A 23,603-nucleotide genomic window follows, 5' to 3' on the forward strand; every position below is an offset into this window, starting at 1 on the left:
GTGAAAATTTGATAGCTTTATGTTCAAATTATTTTCATATCATCGTTCAAATTCACTTTCAACTATTTGAATTTAATTAAAATATATTTGATCAAAAGGTGTATTTTCACTTATAATACAAAAAAAAAAAATATAATTAAAGTCTTATTTGATCTTTTATCAATATTTTCTTGTATTAATACAATTTAATAATTTAAATATTTGATTATTAAAAATGTCAATTATATTGTAATTAAGGCTTCATTAAAATCTTCTTTTATCAATTTAATTAACTTTCATCAACAATTAACAAAATATTTTGAATATTTATGATTTTGATTGGTTGTGTTATTGATTAATTATCCTTAAGGAATTATTATACAATATAAAGCCTGATTTATAGTTAGATTAAGTTGTATAATCGTAGTGTTCGTTTTGGACGCGGCAAACCCCTCTCGCCTTCTCGCTCCCCAAAAAAACTGACCGTTTGTTGCAGAACTTCCAAGTGGACTCGCATGGCGGAATTGGTCAACGTTCACATCGAAATTCAGGCTCAAATTTAGGCGCCGTTTACAGCTCCAATTACACCCCATCACCACTCTCCATTACACGTATCACTCAATTCATTGTATTGTCTTTCCCTTTCCCTATCGCCCTTTTTTTTTTCTCTTTTCAATTCAGTTCTTCTAGGCTTTCCCAACATGAACGCCCTAGCTGCTACCAATCGCAATTTTCGCCATGCCGCGCGAATTCTAGGTCTGGATTCCAAGATCGAGAAGAGTCTTTTGATCCCTTTCAGAGAAATCAAGGTTGTTCTTCTTTCTTTTTTATTTTGGTTTCGTTTGTTGATTTTGATTTTAGAGGCTCTGATTGTTTGCTTGTGATGATCGAACAGGTTGAGTGTACGATCCCCAAGGACGATGGGAGTTTAGTGTCTTATGTGGGGTTTAGGGTTCAACATGACAATGCCCGTGGCCCCATGAAAGGAGGGATCAGATATCATCCTGAGGTGACTGGATTTTCTCCTCTTTTGAATTGATGTGATCGCTTCTTCTTTTCTATTCTGTCATAGTTTAGGCGTAATTGGTTTCTGGATGAGAGTATTTAACAGTTTACATCACTCCCCATCAAAAGATTTGTAGTTTCTATCAGATAAACGAACGGCTGCTGTTGTTTGATCATAGTTTGCATGCATTTAGTTACGTTATGTTTGGGACTTTGAGAGTACTTCGGCATGATTGAAAGCATTTTGTCATGATCAAAGGTATTTCCTACTAAAAAAATTTCAGGTTTTGAAAGTAATATGAAAGTTCTTTTAGAAATTGATGAACCAAGCATCTACATGATTTGTTTTTAAATAAATTTTACTAAAATGGTAATGATTAAAATACACTTGTTCAAGAAAGATCTTCACGTAAAAGTTTCACTTTCAAAAGTCATCTTAATGTGAGACATGCAAGGATTTTGCTTCCATGCGAGCTCTACTCTCAAACATCCGTTGGATGCATCCAAGGACATCACAAAGTACTGGTACTATAAAAATTTGACGTCAAAATCTGTAACTAAAAGGTCAACCGTTCTTCTTTTCGAGTACGAAGACGGTTAAGGTGTTTTCATTTGAGTTTTCTCCTTTACTGAATTGCTTAATGCTGTTACTAAAGGTCGACCCTGATGAAGTAAATGCTCTGGCTCAACTAATGACATGGAAGACTGCTGTAGCAGATATTCCTTATGGAGGTGCAAAGGGTGGGATTGGATGCACTCCACGAGAATTAAGCAGGAGCGAGTTGGAAAGGCTGACTCGTGTATTTACTCAGAAGATCCATGACCTCATTGGTATACATACTGACATTCCAGCACCAGATATGGGCACAAATGCGCAGGTTGAGTTCAGATAGTTTAAAGGTTTAATAGCATCCTTAATTTATAGGTGCACTTCGAATATTTTCAGCAGCACAATTATGCTTAGTTCAGATAGTTTAAAGATTTGTGCAGACTATGGCCTGGATTTTGGATGAGTACTCTAAGTTTCATGGTCACTCACCAGCAGTCGTGACGGGGAAGCCTATAGTAAGTAATCGAGATTGAAAATCCAAGAAACTTCTCTGTGTTTGATGAATATCATTGAGTTATTAAGACCCCCTTGTCTTATCTTTTCAGGACCTTGGTGGTTCCTTAGGTAGAGATGCTGCAACTGGGCGTGGTGTTGTTTTTGCTACAGAGGCTTTGCTTGCAGAGCATGGAAAGAAAGTCAAAGGTCTAACATTTGTTATACAGGTACAGTAAAGTTCAAACTTGCAAACTTCTAATGCTCACAATGTTTTGTGTTCTCGTTGTAAAGATTCAGCATCTCAATTGAAGAAACCTTTATGAACTGCAAATTCGACAGGGATTTGGCAACGTGGGATCTTGGGCAGCAAGGCTCATCCATGAAAGAGGAGGAAAGGTTGTTGCAGTGAGTGATATCACTGGCGCTGTGACAAATCCGAACGGGATTAATATACCCGATCTTATTGAGCACAAAGGAAAGACCAATAGTCTAGTAAATTTCCAAGGTGCAGATGGCATGAATCCGAATGAACTTCTAGTTCATGAATGTGATGTTCTTATCCCATGTGCTTTAGGTGGAGTTTTGAACAGGTCTTCCCTCTTTTTCATCTAGAACTCTTTCTTTGCTGTCAAATATTTTTATTACTCTTGAATACTAAGAAGATTTATATACACACACACACACACATATATACACACGCGCGCACACATATATATACATGTTGCATTGTTAGTAAACTGTGCAACACATTGTGGCAAGCTGATTCCATTTTTTTTAATCTTCCCAAATGAAGGGAAAATGCTGCTGGCGTGAGAGCAAAGTTTATTGTAGAGGCAGCTAACCACCCAACTGATCCAGAAGCAGATGAGGTAAGTAAGGTCTATAATTAATCTTGGATTCATACACAAGCTTAGATTTGTGACAGCTCTGGTTTCATTGTGCAGATCCTATCTAAGAAAGGAGTCATAATACTCCCTGACATCTACGCGAATGCTGGTGGAGTCACCGTTAGCTACTTTGAGTGGGTTCAGGTAGCAAACAAACTAAACATGAACATTTTCACCACTTCAAAATTATTGATAAGGACTAAAATAGTGTATTTAAAACAATAAGAACCATATTAGAATGAGCTCCAAGGGTAGAACAAACCTAAAACGTATGATATGTTGGTGAACAAGAAAACGACGATTTGTCGATCTAAAACTTTTGGCAATTGTATCATTTTTACAATGAATCATTGCAGAATCTTGGAATAGTGTAGAATAAACCTAAAACATATGATATGTTGGTGAACAAGAAAACAATGACTTTGTCGATTTAACATTTTATGACATTCCTTATGTATCAGTTTTACAATGAATCATTGCCAAATCTCGGAATAGCGTAGAATCAAAATACTACTACTAAGAAGACTCAGATGATTTGCTATATATGATCCAATTACTTTGGTTGAATTCTTTGATAAATGATAGCTTTGTCTTTAAGGGGAAGCAAAAAACAACAAACTGAGGTTAGTGGTGAATAGTTCTAGCTAAAAGGTGTAGTTCATGGACTTTGCAGAACATTCAGGGCTTCATGTGGGATGAAGAGAAGGTGAACAAGGAGCTTCAAAGGTACATGACAAGAGCTTTTTATAATATCAAAAGCATGTGCAAATCACATGATTGTAATCTTCGTATGGGTGCATTCACTTTGGGTGTCAATCGTGTGGCACGAGCCACGCTCTTGAGGGGATGGGAGGCCTAGACATACATGAACTCTTCTTCTTTTAAGTGCTTAGATTATCAGCACTTACTGCATGCTGAAATTAGTGTTGAATAAATTTATTGACATTACTTCCAAAAATTTAGTAAAATTTATCCACAGTGTTTAGCTTGAGGAAGTTTTTCTTAAATATATTGTTAGTTGATGTCTCCACTATGCTCTTGTTTGGTTCTTCATTTCATTGTTGTTCATGATTTAGACATACATGTACATGTACATGTACCAAAGTTGGTTGAAACTTGGATTTGCTAGAGTTCTATCATGCTAAGAGCCGAAAGCTCGCCCTTTCTACGATGTTTGGACCAAAGTTGGTCCAAACTTCGACCAGTAGTCGGAAGGTTAGAAATCCAAAGTTTAGACCAACTTAAAAATTCCTTGTCTAAACGTAATTCGACTTAATTTTTCAATTCAAACATTATTATTAATAATTTCGTCTTTCTCTCGTTCCTTTTCCCTCTAAGACGTCTAGTCTCTTCTATCTTCTTTCTTTAACATAACTTTCTCGAGCTTCATTTTCTTCCACCTTCTCTCTCTTTTCTAGACATCTAGTCGTTGCCTCTATCTTCTTTCTCTAACAACAATATTTTTCACCTCTCTAACTTTCTCGAGCTTCATTATTTTTTTTTCATACTTTTTTTCATTTATTTAGCAAAATTTTGAATTCTAGATAAAAAAAGAGAGATATTATGAGACTAAGAGGCAAAATATAAGGAGGGAGAAAAAAATTTTAAAACAAAAATGTTTGTTGACTTTCATAAACAAAGTCAAGAAAACCTAACCCTTCTTTTTCCTTTAAAGAATAAAATTAATAATAAGATTTCTTAACTTATTACTTATTTATTAATTTAAATATTTTTATGAAAAAATTTATTTCTATATATATATATTTTTTAAGAAATATTGTTAATTTCAAACTTTCTTATTCAATAAATATAGAAATAATACTTTCAACCTTAAAAAATAGTGATTATTGATAGAAGTATATCGAGATTAACATGTCAATATTTTTATCCAAATTTCTATAAGATTATAAGTTGCATAGAAGGTGAATTAATATGTCAATTCTATGCCTAAAAGAATTAAAGTAACATTAATAATATTAAATTTTAATTAATTTATTTTTAAAAAAATTAATTCTTTTATTAAAAAAATTAAAACTGGTCCAAAATAAAATTAAAGAAAAATGAATGTGTTAGAAAATAATCCGTTCGTTAAGCGGTCGTTTTCTTACGGAACGGCGTCACGGAACTCGTAAAACGTGCCAGATAAAATGTAACCCCGTCTGAACCAACTGCCATACGAAGCCTTCTTCTTCGTCTTCTTCGTCTTCTTCACCTTTTTCCTTTTCGAGTTCTTCTTCTTCCAAAAGCTTCAATGCTTCAGCTTTCGCCATTTCCTGTGTGCTCTCTCGAATCTCTCTTCCAACTCAAATCTCTCTTTCTCTGATGCAAAATGTCATCGTCTTCGTCTTCGTCTTCTTCTTCTTCTTCTTCTTCTTCTTCTTCTTCTTTCCTTTCTTTGTCCTCTTCTCCATCGCCGTCTCTGCAGAGGAGCTCCGACAGCAGCACGCAGGATTCGGAGGCGGAGCGGCGTCTTCGTGAGGCGGAGGACCGGCTCCGGGAAGCTATTGAGGAGCTTCAGCGGCGACAGCGGAAAGTAGCGGCGTGTGGATCTCATCATCACCAGAGCCGGGAGCAGCCCCCGCCGTGTGATCATGCCGCTTATGAGTCCTCCTGTGTGGCTAATGCCATTGGTAACCTTTGCCAGACCTTCCTCCTTTCCTATGGTGTTAGAGTTGGCATTGGTATACTTCTCCGCGCTTTCAAGCTCGCACGGAGACAGTCCTATTCCTCTATCCTTGATCTTAAGGTTTGTTTTGTTTGGGTTTATTCTCGTTTTTAAATTGTTGATTTTGGTATTCCTTATTGTTGTGTGATCGTCGATTGAAACTTTGAATTAGGGTTGGAAAATATTGTTTGATTCACTTCACAATTTAGTTTTTGTTACTATCACTGCAGTTGTTTCTTATTGCTGCTACGTGACTGTTGTTTAGGTTCATGCAATTGTTGTTGAAGTATTATTTCGCCATACATATTGGAAATGAGTTTGTATTGGAGGGGGATTATAATGAGATGGGTTGGATCTTGCTGGAATTAAAGTAATATTTCCAAGTGTGCTCCTTAGATTTTTCGATTTTAGGATTTAACTTCTAATTTCAATTCTTATAAGAAATTTATAGCTACTTTGAATGTTAAATCTTAGATGTAATTTATGTCTGATGGCGTAATTATATTTCAATTGCTTCAATTATCTAAAATGAAAAAGCATCTCATTATAATGGTTCTCTCTTCAATGAGTTCTCCGGCTAGGTTGAGTAGTGATGAGTTATCCCTTTCTCCCTTTTGTTGCGGCTCAATAGAACGCAAACAATGCCGTGGGTTTTTGGATATGAAAGGGACAATAAGTTTTCACTGTCTGTGCAATTTGTCTCATTGTTCGTGACAGCTTTATGAGTTGGTTCAAGCTATCAAGAAGTACAAAATTCTTTGAAGAAACTAGGTGGGACAATTATGCTGGTTGGATAGATAAGTATTACAAGAGAGGAGTGGCAGTGGAAGTTTCCGAAGTTGAACGAAAGGTAGCATATTGATACTGAGGGCAGAAACTTGAAAGATTAAATTTTTTTTAATAGGAGGATTGAGCTGAAATCATACGGGTTATTTTCATCTCATATGGCTTCCCTTTTATGTGATGCACATAATGAGGTTGGAGAAGCTTTGGGCTTGGTTGATGATTTCTTGGTATGACCTTTAATTCCTTGAAGCTTTCTACTTCATAAAACTTCACAGAATTGGTTCCATGTGATGGCTAAAACTTTATGGTTGTTAAGGGTGATTTTTTATCTCATACAGCTCCCCGTTTATGTGATGCACTTAATGAGATTGGAGAAGCTTCTTGGGTTTGATTGATGTTTCCTGGTATGAACTTTAATTTCTTAAAGCCTTCTACTTTGGAAACCTTTATAGAACCGTTTCCATGTGATGGCTAAAAAGTTATGGTTGATAAGGAAGTTATTTGGATTCTCTAAATGCTCTTAATAAAGGTTAAATGAATTTTGATGAAAACTCTCATGTGTGACGTAATGGTTGTAATCTTTTTAACGCTATTAACTGATTGTGTGGATTGTTACATTTAACTGTGATATAATTATGTTATTGGATACACAGTTTTCTTCAAGACTAGTTTAAGATCCTCAAAGTCCTGCAGCAAAACACCTCTGACTTGTGCCTCATTGATCCCTTTCTCTCAGTTAAGCATTATTAAGAAGCTAGGATAGGGATCAAACGATATTGCTTGGTGTTAAAAAAAAAAAAAAAAAAAAAAAAAAGGTTGGGATTAACAGTGGAAGATAAGGAATTGAGATTTTAATCTCGGGATAAATCTTTGAAGTGGCCGTTAACCCTCTTATGGAGGGTGGTTGGATACATGAAGTTACCATTGAAATAGTGTAATAAGGACACTGATACATTGGAATGCTTACGAAGGTTTTATTGCTTATGATAGGAAAACCTGAAGTTTGGAGAATCTCGTGGAAATTTGAGTCAAGATGGAGAATACTATATTGACTCCATTCCCTCTTTAATAGTGACTATATTTAAGTGCAAATAGTGACTTATGTAAATGCCAAATAGCTGAGTGGGTGAGTGAGTTATCGAGATCAACAGAATTTAGCTGAGGAGTTGTATAGCCAAGTAGAACAAAGAAATGAAGTAAGGGATGTCCCCATACCCAATGGAGTATCGTTTCCATTTCTTTGAAAATAAAAGGTTTGGGCATTGGCAATTTGGGACCCACGATTTCTTCTTTCCTGATCTGTATCTGAGTGCAGCTTGATTCCTTATCACGTGAAGTTTTACCCAACAAAGATGGCATGGAAGGTTACAGTTTGCTTACGAATAACTAGACTGTAAGTAGTTGCAGCCCAGTAACAGTTATTGGGAGGACATGTGGATGAAAGATAACACCCTTGGTTTTCATCTTCCCTGAGCTGTAAATCTTGGTATGAGGCAATAGGTAGACAGCGCCAGTACGAACACCTTAGATTGTGAAGAGACTTTGATGAGGTTGAAATTTAGCTGACAACCTTCTATTGGGAAGGGATGAAGCATAATAGGGGATGCCATCTTATCCAATGGAGCATTATTTCCCACTCTTCGGAAGTATGAGGTTTGGGCATTGGGAAATTGGAAGTCAAGAATTTTTCTTCCATGAGCTGTATTTCAGTGCAGCTTGATTCCTTATCACAATCACATGAAGTTTTATCCAACAAAGATGGCATGGAAGGTTGCGCTTTCAGATAATTCGACTACAATATATAGTTGCAGCCCAGTAGCAGTTTTTGGGAGGACATGTGGATGAAAGATAGCACCTTGGTTTTCATCTTTCCTGAGTTGTGTATCTTAGTAAGAACCTGGATAGAAAGACAAACTTGGAGATAATTTTATTAATGATAAGTTATCTTTAATGGATGACAAACCCCCATCTGTATAGGGGAAGACAAACCAAACCTAACAAACAAACTAACAGCCAAACATAAAGCCGGAAACTCCAATCAACTAAAATAATAATTTAAAAAAAAAAACCAAACACATCAGAAGTAAAGCTTTTTAGTAGATGGTCTTAGCACAAGCACTATACTTTGATAAGGACTTTGTCAAGGTTGAGATAGAGCTGATAAACCTTCTCTAGTTTGCGGAACATATTAATATCAGGAACCTTTATCCATATGTTACTCTCTTGGAAAATTCATTGTTGTTAAGTTTTTTCCTATTATACTCCTTAAAATTCAAAATCCTATGAAGGTTAAAGTTGTTTTCCCATTGTACAACTTTCCTTGGAGGATTGAGAATTAATGATTGTGAAAACAAGAATACCACGCGAAGCTCTCTTTTGCCAGATTGTTGTTTCCTTGGCAAGAATCAAATGAAGAAGCTGGCTACTTATTCTTCTTTTGCTAGGTTTCCAGTTCTTTAAGGTGGAGCCTAATTAATATTTTTGGTTTAAGTTGCTCGATGCCCCCATCAGTGCAAGTCAGTCTGTCCTCTTTATTGTGTGGAACCCATTTTAAAAGGAAAACTGTAGTTTTATGGTCTAACATTATTGAAGTGATTTTGTGAGAGTTTTGGCTAGATAGAGAAATTGGAGAATATATTCTAAGATGTTCATTATTAGCTCTTAGACCTTTGGTAAACCGTTTCTTTTGTTGCTTCTCTTGGTCGTCATCCAAAACACTTTTATAACTGTTCATCCTCCTACAATAAGCATCAAGGACCATCAGTGCAAGTCAGTTTGTCTTCTTTATTGTGTGGAACCCATTTTAAAAGGAAAACTGCAGTTTTATGGTCTAACATTATTGAAGTGATTTTGTGAGAGTTTTGGCTAGATAGAGAAATTGGAGAATATATTCTAAGATGTTCATTATTAGCTCTTAGACCTTTGGTAAACCGTTTCTTTTGTTGCTTCTCTTGGTCGTCATCCAAAACACTTTTATAACTGTTCATCCTCCTACAATAAGCATCAAGGACCATTCCCTTTTGTAAAATTCATAGATCAATGAAACTTGTAGTTGTAAAAGAAAAGGGAAAATGATTATCATTCATATTATATGTTAATCCTTAGATTAAGAATTAAATTGAAGTTGTGGTGGAATCCATGCAAAAGGTAAATAAAAAGTTGGAAGAATCACTTTCATTTCTCATTCTCATTTCTAATAGACATGGCTTATTGCCAGTGATCAATATGGTTTTGTTGAGAAAAATGTAACAGAATTAGATATTTTTGTGCTGGCAGATGATACTATTCTTATTTTGTGTGCATCAAAGATCTCTGTTGCCTCTCACATGTATTTAATAATCTTTCATTTCTAATAGATTTCTGTTGCCCTTCATTTACTCCACGTGCTTGATTAATTTTTTCCTCCTGAATACTGTTTCATAGCAACTTGTCTCAGAGAAAGACTTGATAGTAAGGGAAGAAGCTTGTCGGATTGGTTTGTTTTTTGGTGGTTTTACTGGGTCTTATCATGCCCTTAGATGCTTGCTTAGAAAGTGGAGAAAGAGGGAGACATCGTTAAATGTGTAAGTTCACAATCCATTAGAGCATCAATTTTCCCATTTTCATGACTTTATTGGTGTTTCATTTCCCCCTTTTTAATGCAAAAGATCTGGAATAAGCACATTCCATATTTATGACATTGTTTAAGGGATGATGAGCAGAATATTAGCAGGTTCAGTGGCTGGTCTGTCTGTTTTAGCATTGGATGACTCAAATCGGAGGCGTACTCTTGCTTTGTATCTTATGGCTAGACTTGCTCAGGTACAAAAAGCATGAGTTTACTGTTGAGATGCAGTTTTTCTTTCTCCCGTTTCTTAATCTCCTTGTCTGTATCTGTGTTAACTTTCTTTCTTTTCATATTTCTCTTTTTAAAATTAGTGTGCTTATAATTCTGCGAAATCCAAGAACAAGTTCCACCTTTGGGGGAGTCATTGGAGACATGGTGATTCTCTGCTTTTTGCCATGGCATGTGCACAGGTAGTTTAGAGCTATATGGATTCACTGCTTTTTGTCTTGGCTCAGGTTTGAAATAGATTTCAAGATCTCTTTGGTTCATAAATTTGGGTGTTACTCGTTGATGGAAGAGTTTCTTGGACCTTCCCCTTTAATGAAAAATGGCTGGGATCAGAAGAATAGAGTAATCAGAAAGTATAATCAACAATAGTTTTCGTAAAACATGTTGTAAAAAATCCATTAATTTCTTATCCTTAGTTAAATTAAATTGTAAATGTTGAATAATTTTATGGCCCTGAAAAGTTATTTATTTATTTATTTTATTTGGCAGTTTCATCTTTTTCGTCAGAATTATGAGATTCTTTTTTTTTTATTATTATTAGAAGAACTATGGGATTCATCTCTGCCTTTATGATGTCAGCTGGCAGTACTAATCATTAATTTCTTTAATAGTATACCCTGTTTTATATTCATGATAAACTATTTGTTTCAGGTTATGTATGCCTTTGTAATGCGTCCTGAGAGCTTGCCACAATCATATCGAGACTTCATTCAAAAGACAGGGCCAGTTGCCGAACCTGTCTACAAGGCTGTACGAGATAGTTGTAGAGGCTATCCCATTGATGTTGCATCACTTTCTTCTTATTTGTCAGATAAAAAAATATCTGGCTATGAAAATCTAGGGGAATTTCCCTCAATTATTCCGTGTAATATAATCCATCCAGACACGAATTCGTGCATGGCTCACAATGGGAAGGCAGCATCAGCCACATTCAAGAAGACATTTCCTCTTTACTTCTCATTGACATTTGTACCATTTGTTGTTCTGCACCTACAGAAAGTAAGTTCTCCCTAAAATGCATTCTACTATTTTCCACAACCACGGTTGGCCCACCAAAATTATGTTCCTTGGTTAGAGCTGCCACTAGTTAGAATCGGTGGTTTTCTTTCGTTTTTTCACTAGGAAAAAAAGGACTTTTCTTCAAGACTATGAAACGTACATGAGAAAGATGTACAAAAACCAAGGTGTTACAAAAAGTATCCGCAATTGGTCAAAAAATTGAAAATAAATACTTGTACTAAGCGTCTTATTTTTTTATATGTTTTTATTTTTAATTATATTTTGTTAGAAAGTTCACATGTTTTAGTGTATATATAGTCGTTACCCCCTTGTTTTTGTTGCTGAAATCGTTTTTCGATTTAGTTATTGTTGCTGATTACCATGATTCATGGTTTTGCAGTTCATGGATGCTCCCGGTCGCACCTGTTGGCTTGCTGTCAAAGGTGCAGTTCGGTCAACAAGTTTTTTGTCTGCCTTTGTTGGCATTTTTCAGGTCATTATTTTCCTGATCTTTCATGTTAAATATCAGTTAAAATCTGTTAGATAATGTTCTGAAGTATTTGGGACGATGCTAGGCGGTCATTTGTTTGCATAGGAAAGTTGCAACCAAGGACCACAAACTCGTATATTGGGTTGCCGGTGGGATATCTGCCCTTTCAGTTCTTTTAGAGAAGAAGGGAAGACGATCTGAGCTAGCTCTCTATGTTCTTCCCCGTGCAGTAGATTCTTGGTGGTATATCTTGGTCAATCGCCACCTGCTTCCAAACATAAAAAATGCTGAGGTATTTTGATTACATCAAAATCAAATATGATTGTTGAAAATTAAAAGTTAATGTTTTGCAGTGGGGATCAGTTGTCCACACCTATCTAGGTCCTAATTTTTTGTGATTCTATCTTCAACAATTATACCATCCAGCAATATATTTCCTCGAATGTTATTGGCCTTGAATAACTAGCCATATCATGTTGTAAATGCACTCAATCGAAGGTATGTCGACCCTCGAGAGAGATTAGCAGTGTGTCTGCTTGGATCCAGTGACATGTTTCCAAAGGAGTATATATTTGTGTTGGAAGAGATTAAGCTTATAAGATATACTAGAGCTTGGTAAACCTGATATCTGATGTTCTGTTGAATTCCCAAATAACATTTTCCTTCTGTTTGGTAATATGAACAGGTCTTCCTATTCTCAATTTGTATGGGAGGAATCATGTATTACTTAGAATATGAGCCGGATACCATGGCTCCATTCCTCCGAGGTCTGATTCGTCGCTTCCTCGCAAGCAGAATCAGCAATTCAGGCACATCTTCCAGTCGAGATGTTTCACACTCTTATTTAAACACACTCGACGCCATGAAGAAGCCAAATTTGGAGGATGGTAAGGAAGCCGAAGCTGCTGCACGGTCTGAGAAGTACAACCTTGAATCAATTCCAGGCTTATAGAACAGGGAGTTCACGAAATGCAAGGTAATGGGATACATGCTTTAATTTTCTTGTTAAATAAAATTCCATTGAGTTGGTTGATTGAAAAATTAACTATTAGCCAACATTCGATTGTCCTCATAGTGACATTTAATATTATGCTCTCTTGGCATGCTGTCTACTAGTGCTGGATGTTACAAGAACCATGTCATAAAAGGAAAGATTATGCAGGAAATTGAACAGATGGAGCCCTTTCCTTCAGTTTTTTTCTTTGGTTCGGCTCCATTTGTCTTTTCAGGGGATTTATTCTTGTTTTGTATGCTGTTGTATCCTTTTGTTTTCTTCATGAAAGTAATAATAAGAACAATGATGAGCTTTTAGGCTTTAGTTTGATGGTGTAGATACATCTACCACAATTTTTCGATATGGATAATCTCTATGCTCGACGGCTACTCCGTTACTCCTCATGCCTACTCATGCATCTCAATAACTAAGCATGCCATCCATGTGTCAATTACGAATGTTCGAGATAGTTTGGATTTTTTATGACATTTAGGCTCGATTATGTTTCATTATATACTCATATCATACTACTCCTTGGGAAAGCTCGAACCACCTTCAATAAAAGGGAATATGCACACGAAACTGACACATGTGAATTGTTAGAGAATACCTATCGGCATGAGAGAACTGTTTCTAAGACACTCATACAAACTATTTGAACACTTGAATCATTGAACTTAGAAATCTTTTGTCATGGAGTTTCGAGTATAAATTAGTTTTAAAGGATTTTATTTCTAAAAAATAAATCATTCTCCGTTGCACTAAATTAACATTGATGTCAATCCTTCAACACCTCATAATCGGTCCAAACATTCAAAAAAAAAAAAAAAAAATCTCACAATCTTTGTTCTCTTACATTAATGTTGGGAACCGTAACTAGTCTCGCTCATCAAAATCTATATTGCCATTATCATTCAACTCCAAATTAACTGTAGTGTACGCCATTATCATTCAACTCCAAATTAACTATAGTGTACGAAAACAAGCGCAAGAGTGTCTAGTATCTACTCACACATTTATTCATTTTATCTTCTCTAAATCAAAATTAAACATAAATATTAAATGGAATCCCAAGAACAATGTAGCTATTCAAATGTATTTTTGAGGAATAAATGAAAAGTTTGAATTTTTTATTTAACTTCCAAGGCATAAATAAAAATAATAATGAAATTTCGTTCATCCCACTTCAAAGCAAAAATATCCCTCTTCCAAGCTTCGCGGCACTATATCCAGATGACAATTGCTATCCGAAATGAACCCATATATATATATATAGACAAGCCAAAGAAAACCCACAAATTCATAGCCAATATCTGTTGCTATCTTCCCTTCCCAAGAATTGAACTGAACCCAGTGAAGCTTTCAGGTTTCGCTTTCTTCATCCCTCTGTCTTTGAATCAATCGGCAAGCTTCTCGTAATGAAATAGTAATTTGTTGCACAGTTCTAGTAATTTCCATAGTCTCCTCCGCGGTTTCCATTGCTATGGCATGTTCGGCGGTGCTTCCGTTGGCCTTCGCTTCATCTTCCAAGGTATGTAAGCCCACTTCTGCTTCTTCCATTGAACAGAGTGAAACCAATACAAATACGACTCAGCAATTTCGCTATAGTAGAGCTTCTCCTTCTGTTAGATGGCCCAATCTCAAGTTAACCGAGAGTTTTCAGCCACCGTCTCAAACGCAGTTCACGGTTTCTTCCCCTTCGCAGACCCATGGGGTCGATGAATCGGAGGTTTCTATTAGAACCCAAAATTCGGAGATTAGAGATGGCGATTTTGTAGAAGATGAGTTAGAATCTATGGTGATGGTGAGTGATGAAACTCAAGAGGTTTTAGGGAGGCCTAGCAAGACGAGAGTGAAAAAGATGACCAAATTAGCACTCAAAAGAGCGAAAGATTGGAGGGAGAGAGTGCAATTGTTGACTGATAGAATTTTAGCGTTGAAACAGGATGAATTTGTGGCTGATGTGTTGGATGATAGGAAGGTTCAAATGACACCCACTGACTTTTGCTTTGTAGTGAAATGGGTGGGGCGCTCGAATTGGCACAGGGCTTTGGAGGTGTATGAGTGGTTGAATTTGAGGCATTGGTATTCACCCAATGCTCGGATGTTGGCTACCATCTTGGCAGTGCTTGGAAAGGCCAATCAAGAAGCGTTAGCTGTAGAAATTTTTACCAGGTCTGAGTCTGCCATTGGCAATACTGTCCAAGTATACAATGCTATGATGGGCGTATATGCACGGAACGGTCGGTTTGTTCAGGTTCAAGAGTTGCTTGATTTAATGCGTACGAGGGGGTGTGAGCCTGACTTGGTGAGTTTCAACACTATGATAAATGCACGTATGAAGTCGGGACCCATGACACCGAATTTATGCCTTCAATTTCTAAATGAGGTTAGGAAGTCAGGTGTTAGACCCGACATAATTACGTATAATACTTTAATTAGTGCTTGTTCCCGTGAATCAAATCTTGAAGAAGCAATGAAGGTATATAATGATATGGAGAGACATAATTGTCAACCTGATTTATGGACTTACAATGCTATGATATCAGTATATGGGAGATGTGGGCTGGCCAGCAGAGCTGAGCAGCTGTTTAAGGAATTAGCGTCCAAAGGGTTCTTTCCAGATGCAGTGACGTATAATTCGTTATTATACGCTTTTGCTCGAGAAGGGAATGAAGAGAAGGTAAAGGAGATTTGTGAAGAAATGGTAAGCAATGGATTTGGTAAAGACGAGATGACATATAATACAATGATCCACATGTATGGGAAGCAGGAACAGCATGACCTTGCATTCCAGCTTTACAGGGATATGAAATTGTCTGGCCGAACTCCTGATGAAGTTACATACACTGTTCTTATCGATTCACTTGGAAAATCTAGTAAAATAGAAGAAGCTGCAAACGTAATGACTGAGATGTTGGATTCCGGAGTCAAACCCACTTTAAGGACATACAGTGCTTTAATATGTGGGTATGGAAAGGCCGGTAAACCAGTAGAAGCCGAGAAGACATTTGATTGTATGCTTAGGTCTGGGATTAGACCTGATTGTTTGGCATACTCGGTTATGATTGATCTCTTTCTTAGGTTCAATGAGACAAAGAAGGCAATGTTCTTATACAGGAAAATGGTGCGTGATGGTCTAACACCAGATGGTGCCCTCTATGAGGTTATGCTTCGAAACCTTAGGAAAGAAAATCAATTGGATGAGATTGACAAAGTAATAAGCGATATGCAAGAACGATGTGGTTTGAATCCTCAAGTCATTTCCTCGATTCTTGTAAAGGAAGAGTGCTATGATCATGCTGCTAAAATGTTGAAATTGGCCATTGACACTGGATATGACCTGGACCATGAGACCTTATTATCTATTTTGAGTACATATAGTTTGTCGGGCAGGCACTTAGAAGCTTGTGAATTACTAGAATTTTTGAAAGAGAAGACTTCAAATTCGAATCAGCTGGTAACTGAATCGATGATAGTTGTACTTTGTAAAGCTAAGCAAATAGATGCTGCTCTAGTGGAATATGATAATACAACTAGAGGGTTTGGTTCATTTGGCACAAGTTCCATAGTGTATGAATGTTTGCTCCAAGGATGCCAGGAAAAGGAACTCTTTGATATAGCATCTCACATTTTTTCTGATATGATGTTCTATGGTGTCAAAATTTCGGAAAGCCTGTACCAAGTCATGATGCTTATGCACTGTAAAACAGGCTATCCTGAAATAGCCCATTATTTGCTGGAACGTGCAGAGCTCGAAGGGGTTATAGTAGATGATGTCTCTACATATGTTAACATTATTGAAGCATATGGGGAACTAAAACTATGGCAGAAAGCTGAAAGCTTGGTTGGAAAACTGAAGCTAAAACTAGCTACAATTGATAGAAAGATTTGGAATGCGTTAATACAAGCTTATGCCAAAAGTGGTTGCTACGAACGAGCAAGGGCTGTTTTTAACACCATGATGTGCAATGGTCCTTCTCCTTCAGTGAATTCCATTAACGGTTTATTGCAAGCATTAATTGTTGATAATCGATTGAAGGAGCTTTATGTTGTCGTCCAGGAGTTGCAAGATATGGGCTTCAAGATAAGCAAAAGTTCTATTCTTTTGATGCTTGATGCATTTGCTCGAGATGGAAACGTATTTGAGGTGAAGAAAATTTATCATGGAATGAAAGCTGCTGGTTATCTTCCAACAATGCATCTTTACAGGAGTATGATTGCATTGTTATGCAAGGGAAAACGAGTTCGGGATGTTGAGGCCATGCTATTAGAAATGGAGGAGGCGGGATTTAAACCTGATCTATCCATATTGAACTCCGTAATCAAGTTGTATGTAGGAGTTGAAGATTTCAGAAATGCTTCTAGAATGTACCAGCTAATACTAGAAACTGGACTGACACCTGATGAGGATACTTATAATTCCTTAATTATAATGTATTGTAGAGATTGTAGACCAGAAGAGGGGTTGTCACTGATGCATGAAATGAAAAGGCGAGGTATGGAGCCTGTGTTGGACACCTATAAAAGTTTGATTTCCGCCCTTTCTAAAAGGCAGCTAGTTGAAGAAGCAGAGGAGCTTTTTGAAGAGTTGAGATCAAATGGATGTAAATTAGATCGTTTTTTTTATCATGTAATGATGAAGATGTTTAGAAATACAGGAGATCATTTGAAAGCCGAGCGCTTACTTGTCATGATGAAAGAGTCGGGGATAGAACCCACTGTTGCCACGATGCACTTGTTAATGGTTTCCTATGGCAGTTCTGGCCACCCGAAGGAAGCCGAACAGGTTCTCAATGATCTGAAAGCAACTGGTATGAACCTTGATACATTACCATATAGTTCAGTAATTGACGCATATCTTAGAAAGGGGGATTACAACGGTGGAATCCAGAAACTGATGGAAATGAAGGCAGATGGTATAGAGCCAGACTATAGAATATGGACGTGCTTTATTCGAGCTGCAAGTTTGTCTGAAGGTACCGGTGAAGCCATTATCATTTTAAATGCGTTGCGAGATACAGGATTCGATCTTCCAATCAGGTGCGTGCCCACGAATTTTCCTAATGTTAAAGCAAGACAATGTTTCATTCCTCTTTTAAAATGATGCTGTCGAGTAATTTTGATAACTAGCAATTTTAAGATAAAGATTCTCTCGCAGGCTTTTAACAGAAAAATCCCAATCACTGGTTCTGGAGGTTGATCAATGTCTAGAGAAACTTGGAGCCATGGAAGATGATGATGCAGCATTTAACTTTGTCAATGCTTTAGAGGATCTGCTGTGGGCATTCGAACTTCGAGCAACTGCATCATGGGTTTTCCAGTTGGCGATCAAGAGAAACATATACCGACAGGATATATTCAGGTAAATTAATTTGTTCATTTTTTGTCTGTCAAATTTATCATGCCTACCATTACTGAGTTGTGGAGAATTTGGCTTTTCCTTCGAATCTGTCAAGTTGCCACATCCAAGCTACCGAAGTTTGAATTTCCTAACGTTCTCCGTCTTTGTGTGCTAAGACTTCGCGATTGAGAAAGATCATCCATTTATAAATAAGTAAAACATCTATCAATGCCTTGTGGTGCATTCATCATCCACAAACGATTGAGATTCACACTTAATGACTTGTGAAAAGATGTTGCCACCTCTTCAACTTGCTGCTTTTATGTAACTGCATGACCTCCTTCTATGGTCGAACTAGGTGGGCCAAGTCATTGGAGTCAGCATGATGTTGATGGTTGTTTGTGGTGGCTCACCTGGAAATGATGGATGGATCCTAGGAATTTTCACAACTACCAATGCCTTTTTCTATAATGTACTACGTTGTTCATTTGCTCAGAAAAGTGTCATTTTGTCGATTGACTCCGACTTTTGCACTTTGGTTGGATTTTGCGCTTGAGAACCAATGCCTCTTCCAAGGTTGGAGTTATGGTAGCATGTGGTGACTCTAAGGGGCATTGATCCAAATCATGGGCGGTCATGTTGAATAGATGAACAGATTTTGAACCCATACTTTACATTATGTTTCTTAGCCTTATTGTAGCCATATTATGAGATTGAAGACAATTTGTTTGGTACTATATTGAACTGTTGAATTGCTTTCTCATGCGCTAGTCTAATAATGCAGGGTAGCTGACAAGGACTGGGGTGCTGATTTTAGGAAGCTGTCAGCTGGTTCAGCTCTTGTTGCTCTGACTTTATGGCTTGACCATATGCAGGCTAGTTCTTTTCCTACATTTAACCAATCTCCCTCACATTTTTCCCACTTTAAATTCATTTATGAAAGAAAATCGATGGCAATACTCGAAGAACATGACTAAATTTATATATTATTCTATAATGTCTGCTATATAATTGCAGGATGCATCCTTGCAAGGTTGCCCAGAATCTCCAAAATCAGTTGTTCTGATCACTGGATCAGCAGAGTACAACATGGTTTCGCTCAATAGCACACTAAAAGTATGCCTGTGGGAGATGGGTTCTCCTTTTCTTCCTTGTAGAACACGGAGCGGTCTCCTTATAGCAAAAGCTCATTCTCTCAGGATGTGGCTAAAAGATTCCTCTTTCTGTTCAGACCTTGAGTTGAAAGATGCCCCAGCTCTCCCAGAATTAAATTCGATGAAGCTGATCGATGGATGCTTTATAAGACGAGGCCTTGTTCCTGCATTCAAGGACATAACTGAAAGACTGGGATTTGTGAGGCCCAAGAAATTTTCTAGGTTGGCCTTGCTTCCTGATGAGAAGAGGGACAAGGTCATTAAAGCTGATTTAGAAGGTAGGAAAGAGAAGCTTGAAAAAGTGAAAAAAATGATGAAGTCTGGGAAGGTGAGGAGGATAACAAGGATTAAAAAGAGAACATACCATCGTAGCCTGAATGCTGTGAAGAAAAATTAGAAAAACTTGGATGGTAGAGCTTATGGTAATGAAGTTATTGTCACCTCTAGCATCAATGGTGGTTTTAACATAACTTTTCATTCTAACAATGTTGTTCACTCTCTACTGTTCGCGTTCTTTGCGTACTATCGATCTTCTTTTGGGCCCGAGACTTGGAAGAACGAAAAGGTCTGTATTTTCTTTCTTTACTTTATTTTCAATTAATAGAGTAACTAAGGTGATGACTGGACATTTTTCCTATGTTGAATTAAGGTGGAACAAAGCTCGACCGACCGTTCGGTATTTAGGCATCAACTCCACATGTACATTGTCGGTGCTTTTTCTACAATGAGGTATAGACCCTTTAAATATACGTTGTTTGCCTGTGTTCTAACTGGATTCTCATTTAGACACGGTTGGTTTTGGGATGTTTCGTTATAAAGAATGTTTCGTTAACCTATCCAACCAATGTGGGATCTCAATATCACCACCATTCATGTGTAATATTGGTTTTTTTCCCTGCTATTGATTCTCGTATATGCCATTTTTTTCCATTGATGAAGGTAATTCAAACTGATAATGGATCATGAAGCAAAAAATTAGTTAAAAGTACGAAATTATCCCGACAAACCGCGAATCGGAGCATGGGCAGGTTTACTCATCGATCTGTTCGTCCTGTACTGGATGACTCGAACCAGGATCGGGATGCTTGCTCAGGTGCAGAGGTTCATCCACTTCACCTATGAGATTCCTTAATCTATATCCCTGTAAAGCTCAATTCTTTCTTACGAAACTTCTCTTTCCCTTCTAGGGAAGCATTGAAGATATGGTGATTACTTGCAGCCTGCCATTTTTCACAGGTAATTCATCAACTTAACAAGCTTGAATCTTCTGACAACCCTTATTATTTATGGTCCTGGATGAATTTAAACTCTTGTATTGATGAAGATGAACAAAGGGTATGAGTTTATCACGTAGCATGTAGCATCATTAATGTATATATAGATAGTATGCCAAAAATACAATTACTTGGAGTATATTAGATTGTCATGAACTTGTGTGGGATTTTTCATATCTGATTCAGTTTGAGATTCTTTTTGCATGCCTATTTGTTCATCTCTGCAGTGATTTAGATCCTTTGTTCTTGTTTTTGGTTCTGTTGGACATGTTTGTACCCAACTCAAGTATATCTGTGCTAAGTGAACTTCATGATGCATTGGCTTCTTGATATTGCCCCACTGAATTGGTTTGCGTTTCCAAATCCTATATATATAATGTTATGATCAATATTTTTCAAATATATGTAAAGAAAATTCCCATTTTTTTAAATGTTGTTTTGAAAATTACACTTGAAAATTTTACCTATTTTCTCTATATTTTACTCGACATGGAGAAAAAAACTCTAGTTCGTTGTCACATTAGTGGGAAATATTTCAATATTTCAATTTTAATAACTTAAATATTGTAATGACAAGGAAAATTTGTAACGATTTTATCAAATCATAGAGATTAAATTGAAAATTGTAAAATTAGAGTAGGATTTTATTTGAAATTAAACAATTTAATCTTTAAACACATTAAATTTTGTGTTAAAATTTAAACATTTGTCTAATAAATTCTTAAATGAATATAAAATTTAATTGAATGACACAAAATTTTAAATTTTAAAGACCAAAGACCAATTAGATATTTTTGAAGTTAAAAAATAATAAATTTTATGAACAAAAAAAACTAACCAAAACGGAGGACAAATTAGTTTTTTTTATAAAGGAATCCAGTGTAATGATAAGCCGGCCCAACAAATCTACAAACTTGTAAAAGAAATAACCCGGTCCAACAGAACCGAAAGGAGAGTCCCTAGGGTTTTGTCAATGGCCGTATATTATCAAATTTTAGTGGCCATTGAACGCAGAAGGAACGGAGTGACTGGAATTGCCGAAGCGGGCGCAGAGAAAGAATAAGGTTCTTTTCAATTCCTTGTGCTCCGTTCATCTGCCTGCTTCAATTTGATCTTCGTTTCTTAAAATCTACACAATGTCAGATTAGGGTTTAAGCTGCTCAGAGTTCTGTGTTCGCTTTAACCCTGTCTTCTTTGGAAAATAAAATAGTTAAAACTTATATTGACATATATATGTATCAGTTTGTTAAACGGAAATTATCTTGGTCGATGTTACAAATTTTGAAATTTTATATTTTGTGATACACACTGAGCATATATGAAGTTTTTTTTTTTCCTTTGGTTGGAATTTGCCAACTCAAATGATTGAGCAGGTAAGCCATGAAGCACAACAATGTTATCCCTAGTGGGCACTTCAGGAAGCATTGGCAAAATTATGTTAGAACTTGGTTCAACCAACCTGCTCGGAAAACAAGGAGAAGGAATGGTGAGTGCCCGGTTTTTATTGCTTGTTCAACCATGGTTAGATGTTTTGCTCTGTTGTGTTTACTGATTTTGATTTTTCTTGTGTAAATCGTCACTAGCTCGTCAGGAAAAGGCTGTGAAAACTTTCCCTCGGCCTACTGCTGGACCACTTCGACCTATTGTTCATGGACAGACATTGAAGTATAACATGAAAGTCAGGGCTGGCAGAGGCTTCTCTTTGGAAGAATTGAAGGTGGGCTAATTTTTCAGCTTCCGGAACTTTTTTGGTGATTTGTGCATATATAATTCAGCTAAATTCTGTGTTTTGTTTTATTTTGACAGATGAAATATTGAAATTGCGTTGTCATTTTTTCAATTTCAAATTTAAATGAATGGAAGATCATGTGAAAGCCTTTGGGTTTTTCCTTTTTTGTATGATTTGTGCTCTGGTTCTATACTTGATAAAAATTAATCTTTTGCGAGTACTGTGAGCATGGCATGGAGTTGTACTCTGGAATATGTCGATCAATGTCTATCCTTGCTAGAACGTACCATAGTTGAGTAGTGAATCCTAATCAACATGGTTGCACATTTGATGATTGTTTGGATTATATGATCAAATCATTTCTCTGTTGATACTTCTAGTTCTCAAGATGATTGACATTCTTTTTCGAAAACCAGGCAGCTGGCATTCCAAAGAAATACGCACCAACAATTGGCATTGCAGTCGATCATCGTCGCAGAAACCGCTCCTTGGAGAGTCTTCAAGCCAATGTGCAGAGGCTGAAGACTTACAAGGCCAAGGTGGTCGTTTTCCCACGACGTGCTCGCAAGTTCAAGGTAACTCTTCCAAATTCCAAATGCCAAAGCATGCATAACTTACAGTCTTTTATATTTGTGTGACTGTCTGATATATCTGGTCATTTACATATCTGTTGATGTAGGCTGGTGATTCTACTGCTGAGGAACTAGCAACTGCCACCCAGGTCCAGGGCTCTTACATGCCTATTGGACTAGAGAAGGCACCAGTTGAGCTTGTGAAGGTAACAGAAGAAATGAAATCTTTTAAGGCCTATGACAAGCTTCGTGTTGAGCGAACGAATGCTCGTCATGTTGGTGCTCGGTTGAAGAGGGCTGCCGAGGCAGAGAAGGAAGAGAAGAAGTAAATGGTTCAAAAGTTTTAACTGTGCGCCCATATGTTTTGAATGAAAATTCAAGTTTGCTAGTGTACGGCGTTGAAATTTGGGACCTTTTTCCCTGACTTATATGTTCAAACCTGTTCAATTTTGAAATGATTAGAGATTTTTTCTATGATGCATATGAATGAACATTAGCAGATTTCACAGGTGTTATACGTTACCTAGATAGTTATCTGCGGCTTATACTATTAGTCCGACGATTTTTGTCAGTTCATATATTTTTAAAGGGATAACACATTGTTTCATGACGAGTCTTAGTCTTCACTGAGGAACTGATAAGGTGCCAAAAAGAGAACCAATGAAGCTTTCGAGAGGGCACCTCTTCACTCTCTAAAGCTCTCTTTGACTCAAGAGGACATTTCACCACTTCAACTAATGCAGATGCGGTTGCGGTTCCCTCGGTGTGAAAGAAGTAATGAAGGAAAGTCTTCGGTCATTATAGGCATAGATCATTGGTATTGGATATATCGTTAGATTGTGTTG

The 23,603-nt window shown here is 36.9% G+C and overlaps 4 protein-coding genes across 7 annotated transcripts; all 4 read left to right on the forward strand.

Annotated features, from left to right (window-relative positions):
* Positions 1 to 394: 394 nt before the first annotated feature.
* LOC111794657 (glutamate dehydrogenase 2) lies at positions 395 to 3,907 on the forward strand. 2 transcript variants are annotated; one of them, XM_087124354.1, is made up of 10 exons: positions 395 to 590; positions 680 to 788; positions 875 to 988; positions 1,641 to 1,862; positions 1,975 to 2,049; positions 2,140 to 2,256; positions 2,369 to 2,619; positions 2,823 to 2,898; positions 2,974 to 3,060; positions 3,590 to 3,907. In XM_087124354.1, the coding sequence occupies exons 2-10, from the start codon at positions 681 to 683 to the stop codon at positions 3,773 to 3,775; spliced, it is 1,236 nt and encodes a 411-aa protein (XP_086980480.1). In that variant the 5' UTR covers positions 395 to 590; position 680; the 3' UTR covers positions 3,776 to 3,907. The 2 variants fall into 2 exon arrangements, with proteins under 2 accessions (XP_086980480.1, XP_086980481.1); XM_087124355.1 differs by having other exon boundaries at positions 395 to 788; positions 3,574 to 3,750.
* A 1,174-nt stretch (positions 3,908 to 5,081) lies between these two features.
* On the forward strand, positions 5,082 to 13,009 carry LOC111794656 (Mitochondrial import inner membrane translocase subunit Tim17/Tim22/Tim23 family protein). Its single transcript, XM_023676753.2, has 8 exons — positions 5,082 to 5,662; positions 9,791 to 9,930; positions 10,069 to 10,168; positions 10,286 to 10,384; positions 10,854 to 11,201; positions 11,602 to 11,694; positions 11,777 to 11,983; positions 12,377 to 13,009. The coding sequence occupies exons 1-8, from the start codon at positions 5,246 to 5,248 to the stop codon at positions 12,641 to 12,643; spliced, it is 1,671 nt and encodes a 556-aa protein (XP_023532521.2). The 5' UTR covers positions 5,082 to 5,245; the 3' UTR covers positions 12,644 to 13,009.
* A 980-nt stretch (positions 13,010 to 13,989) lies between these two features.
* EMB1270 (Pentatricopeptide repeat (PPR) superfamily protein) lies at positions 13,990 to 20,661 on the forward strand. Of its 3 annotated transcripts, none has more exons than XM_087124009.1 (7): positions 13,990 to 17,728; positions 17,847 to 18,050; positions 18,814 to 18,904; positions 19,047 to 19,748; positions 19,833 to 19,912; positions 20,123 to 20,276; positions 20,371 to 20,661. In XM_087124009.1, exons 1-4 carry the CDS (start codon positions 14,169 to 14,171, stop codon positions 19,578 to 19,580), a joined length of 4,389 nt encoding a protein of 1,462 aa, XP_086980135.1. In that variant the 5' UTR covers positions 13,990 to 14,168; the 3' UTR covers positions 19,581 to 19,748; positions 19,833 to 19,912; positions 20,123 to 20,276; positions 20,371 to 20,661. The 3 variants fall into 3 exon arrangements, with proteins under 3 accessions (XP_086980135.1, XP_023533489.2, XP_086980134.1); XM_023677721.2 differs by having other exon boundaries at positions 14,128 to 17,728; positions 20,123 to 20,284; XM_087124008.1 differs by having other exon boundaries at positions 14,128 to 17,728; positions 20,123 to 20,661.
* A 702-nt stretch (positions 20,662 to 21,363) lies between these two features.
* On the forward strand, positions 21,364 to 23,239 carry LOC111794581 (large ribosomal subunit protein eL13x). Its single transcript, XM_023676629.2, has 5 exons — positions 21,364 to 21,521; positions 21,831 to 21,943; positions 22,041 to 22,174; positions 22,603 to 22,761; positions 22,866 to 23,239. The coding sequence occupies exons 2-5, from the start codon at positions 21,838 to 21,840 to the stop codon at positions 23,085 to 23,087; spliced, it is 621 nt and encodes a 206-aa protein (XP_023532397.2). The 5' UTR covers positions 21,364 to 21,521; positions 21,831 to 21,837; the 3' UTR covers positions 23,088 to 23,239.
* The last annotated feature ends 364 nt before the right edge of the window (positions 23,240 to 23,603 follow it).

The sequence above is a fragment of the Cucurbita pepo genome, chromosome 5 (assembly GCF_057944985.1).
Source record: "Cucurbita pepo subsp. pepo isolate OVF chromosome 5, ASM5794498v1, whole genome shotgun sequence".
Classification (NCBI taxonomy): Eukaryota; Viridiplantae; Streptophyta; class Magnoliopsida; order Cucurbitales; family Cucurbitaceae; genus Cucurbita; species Cucurbita pepo.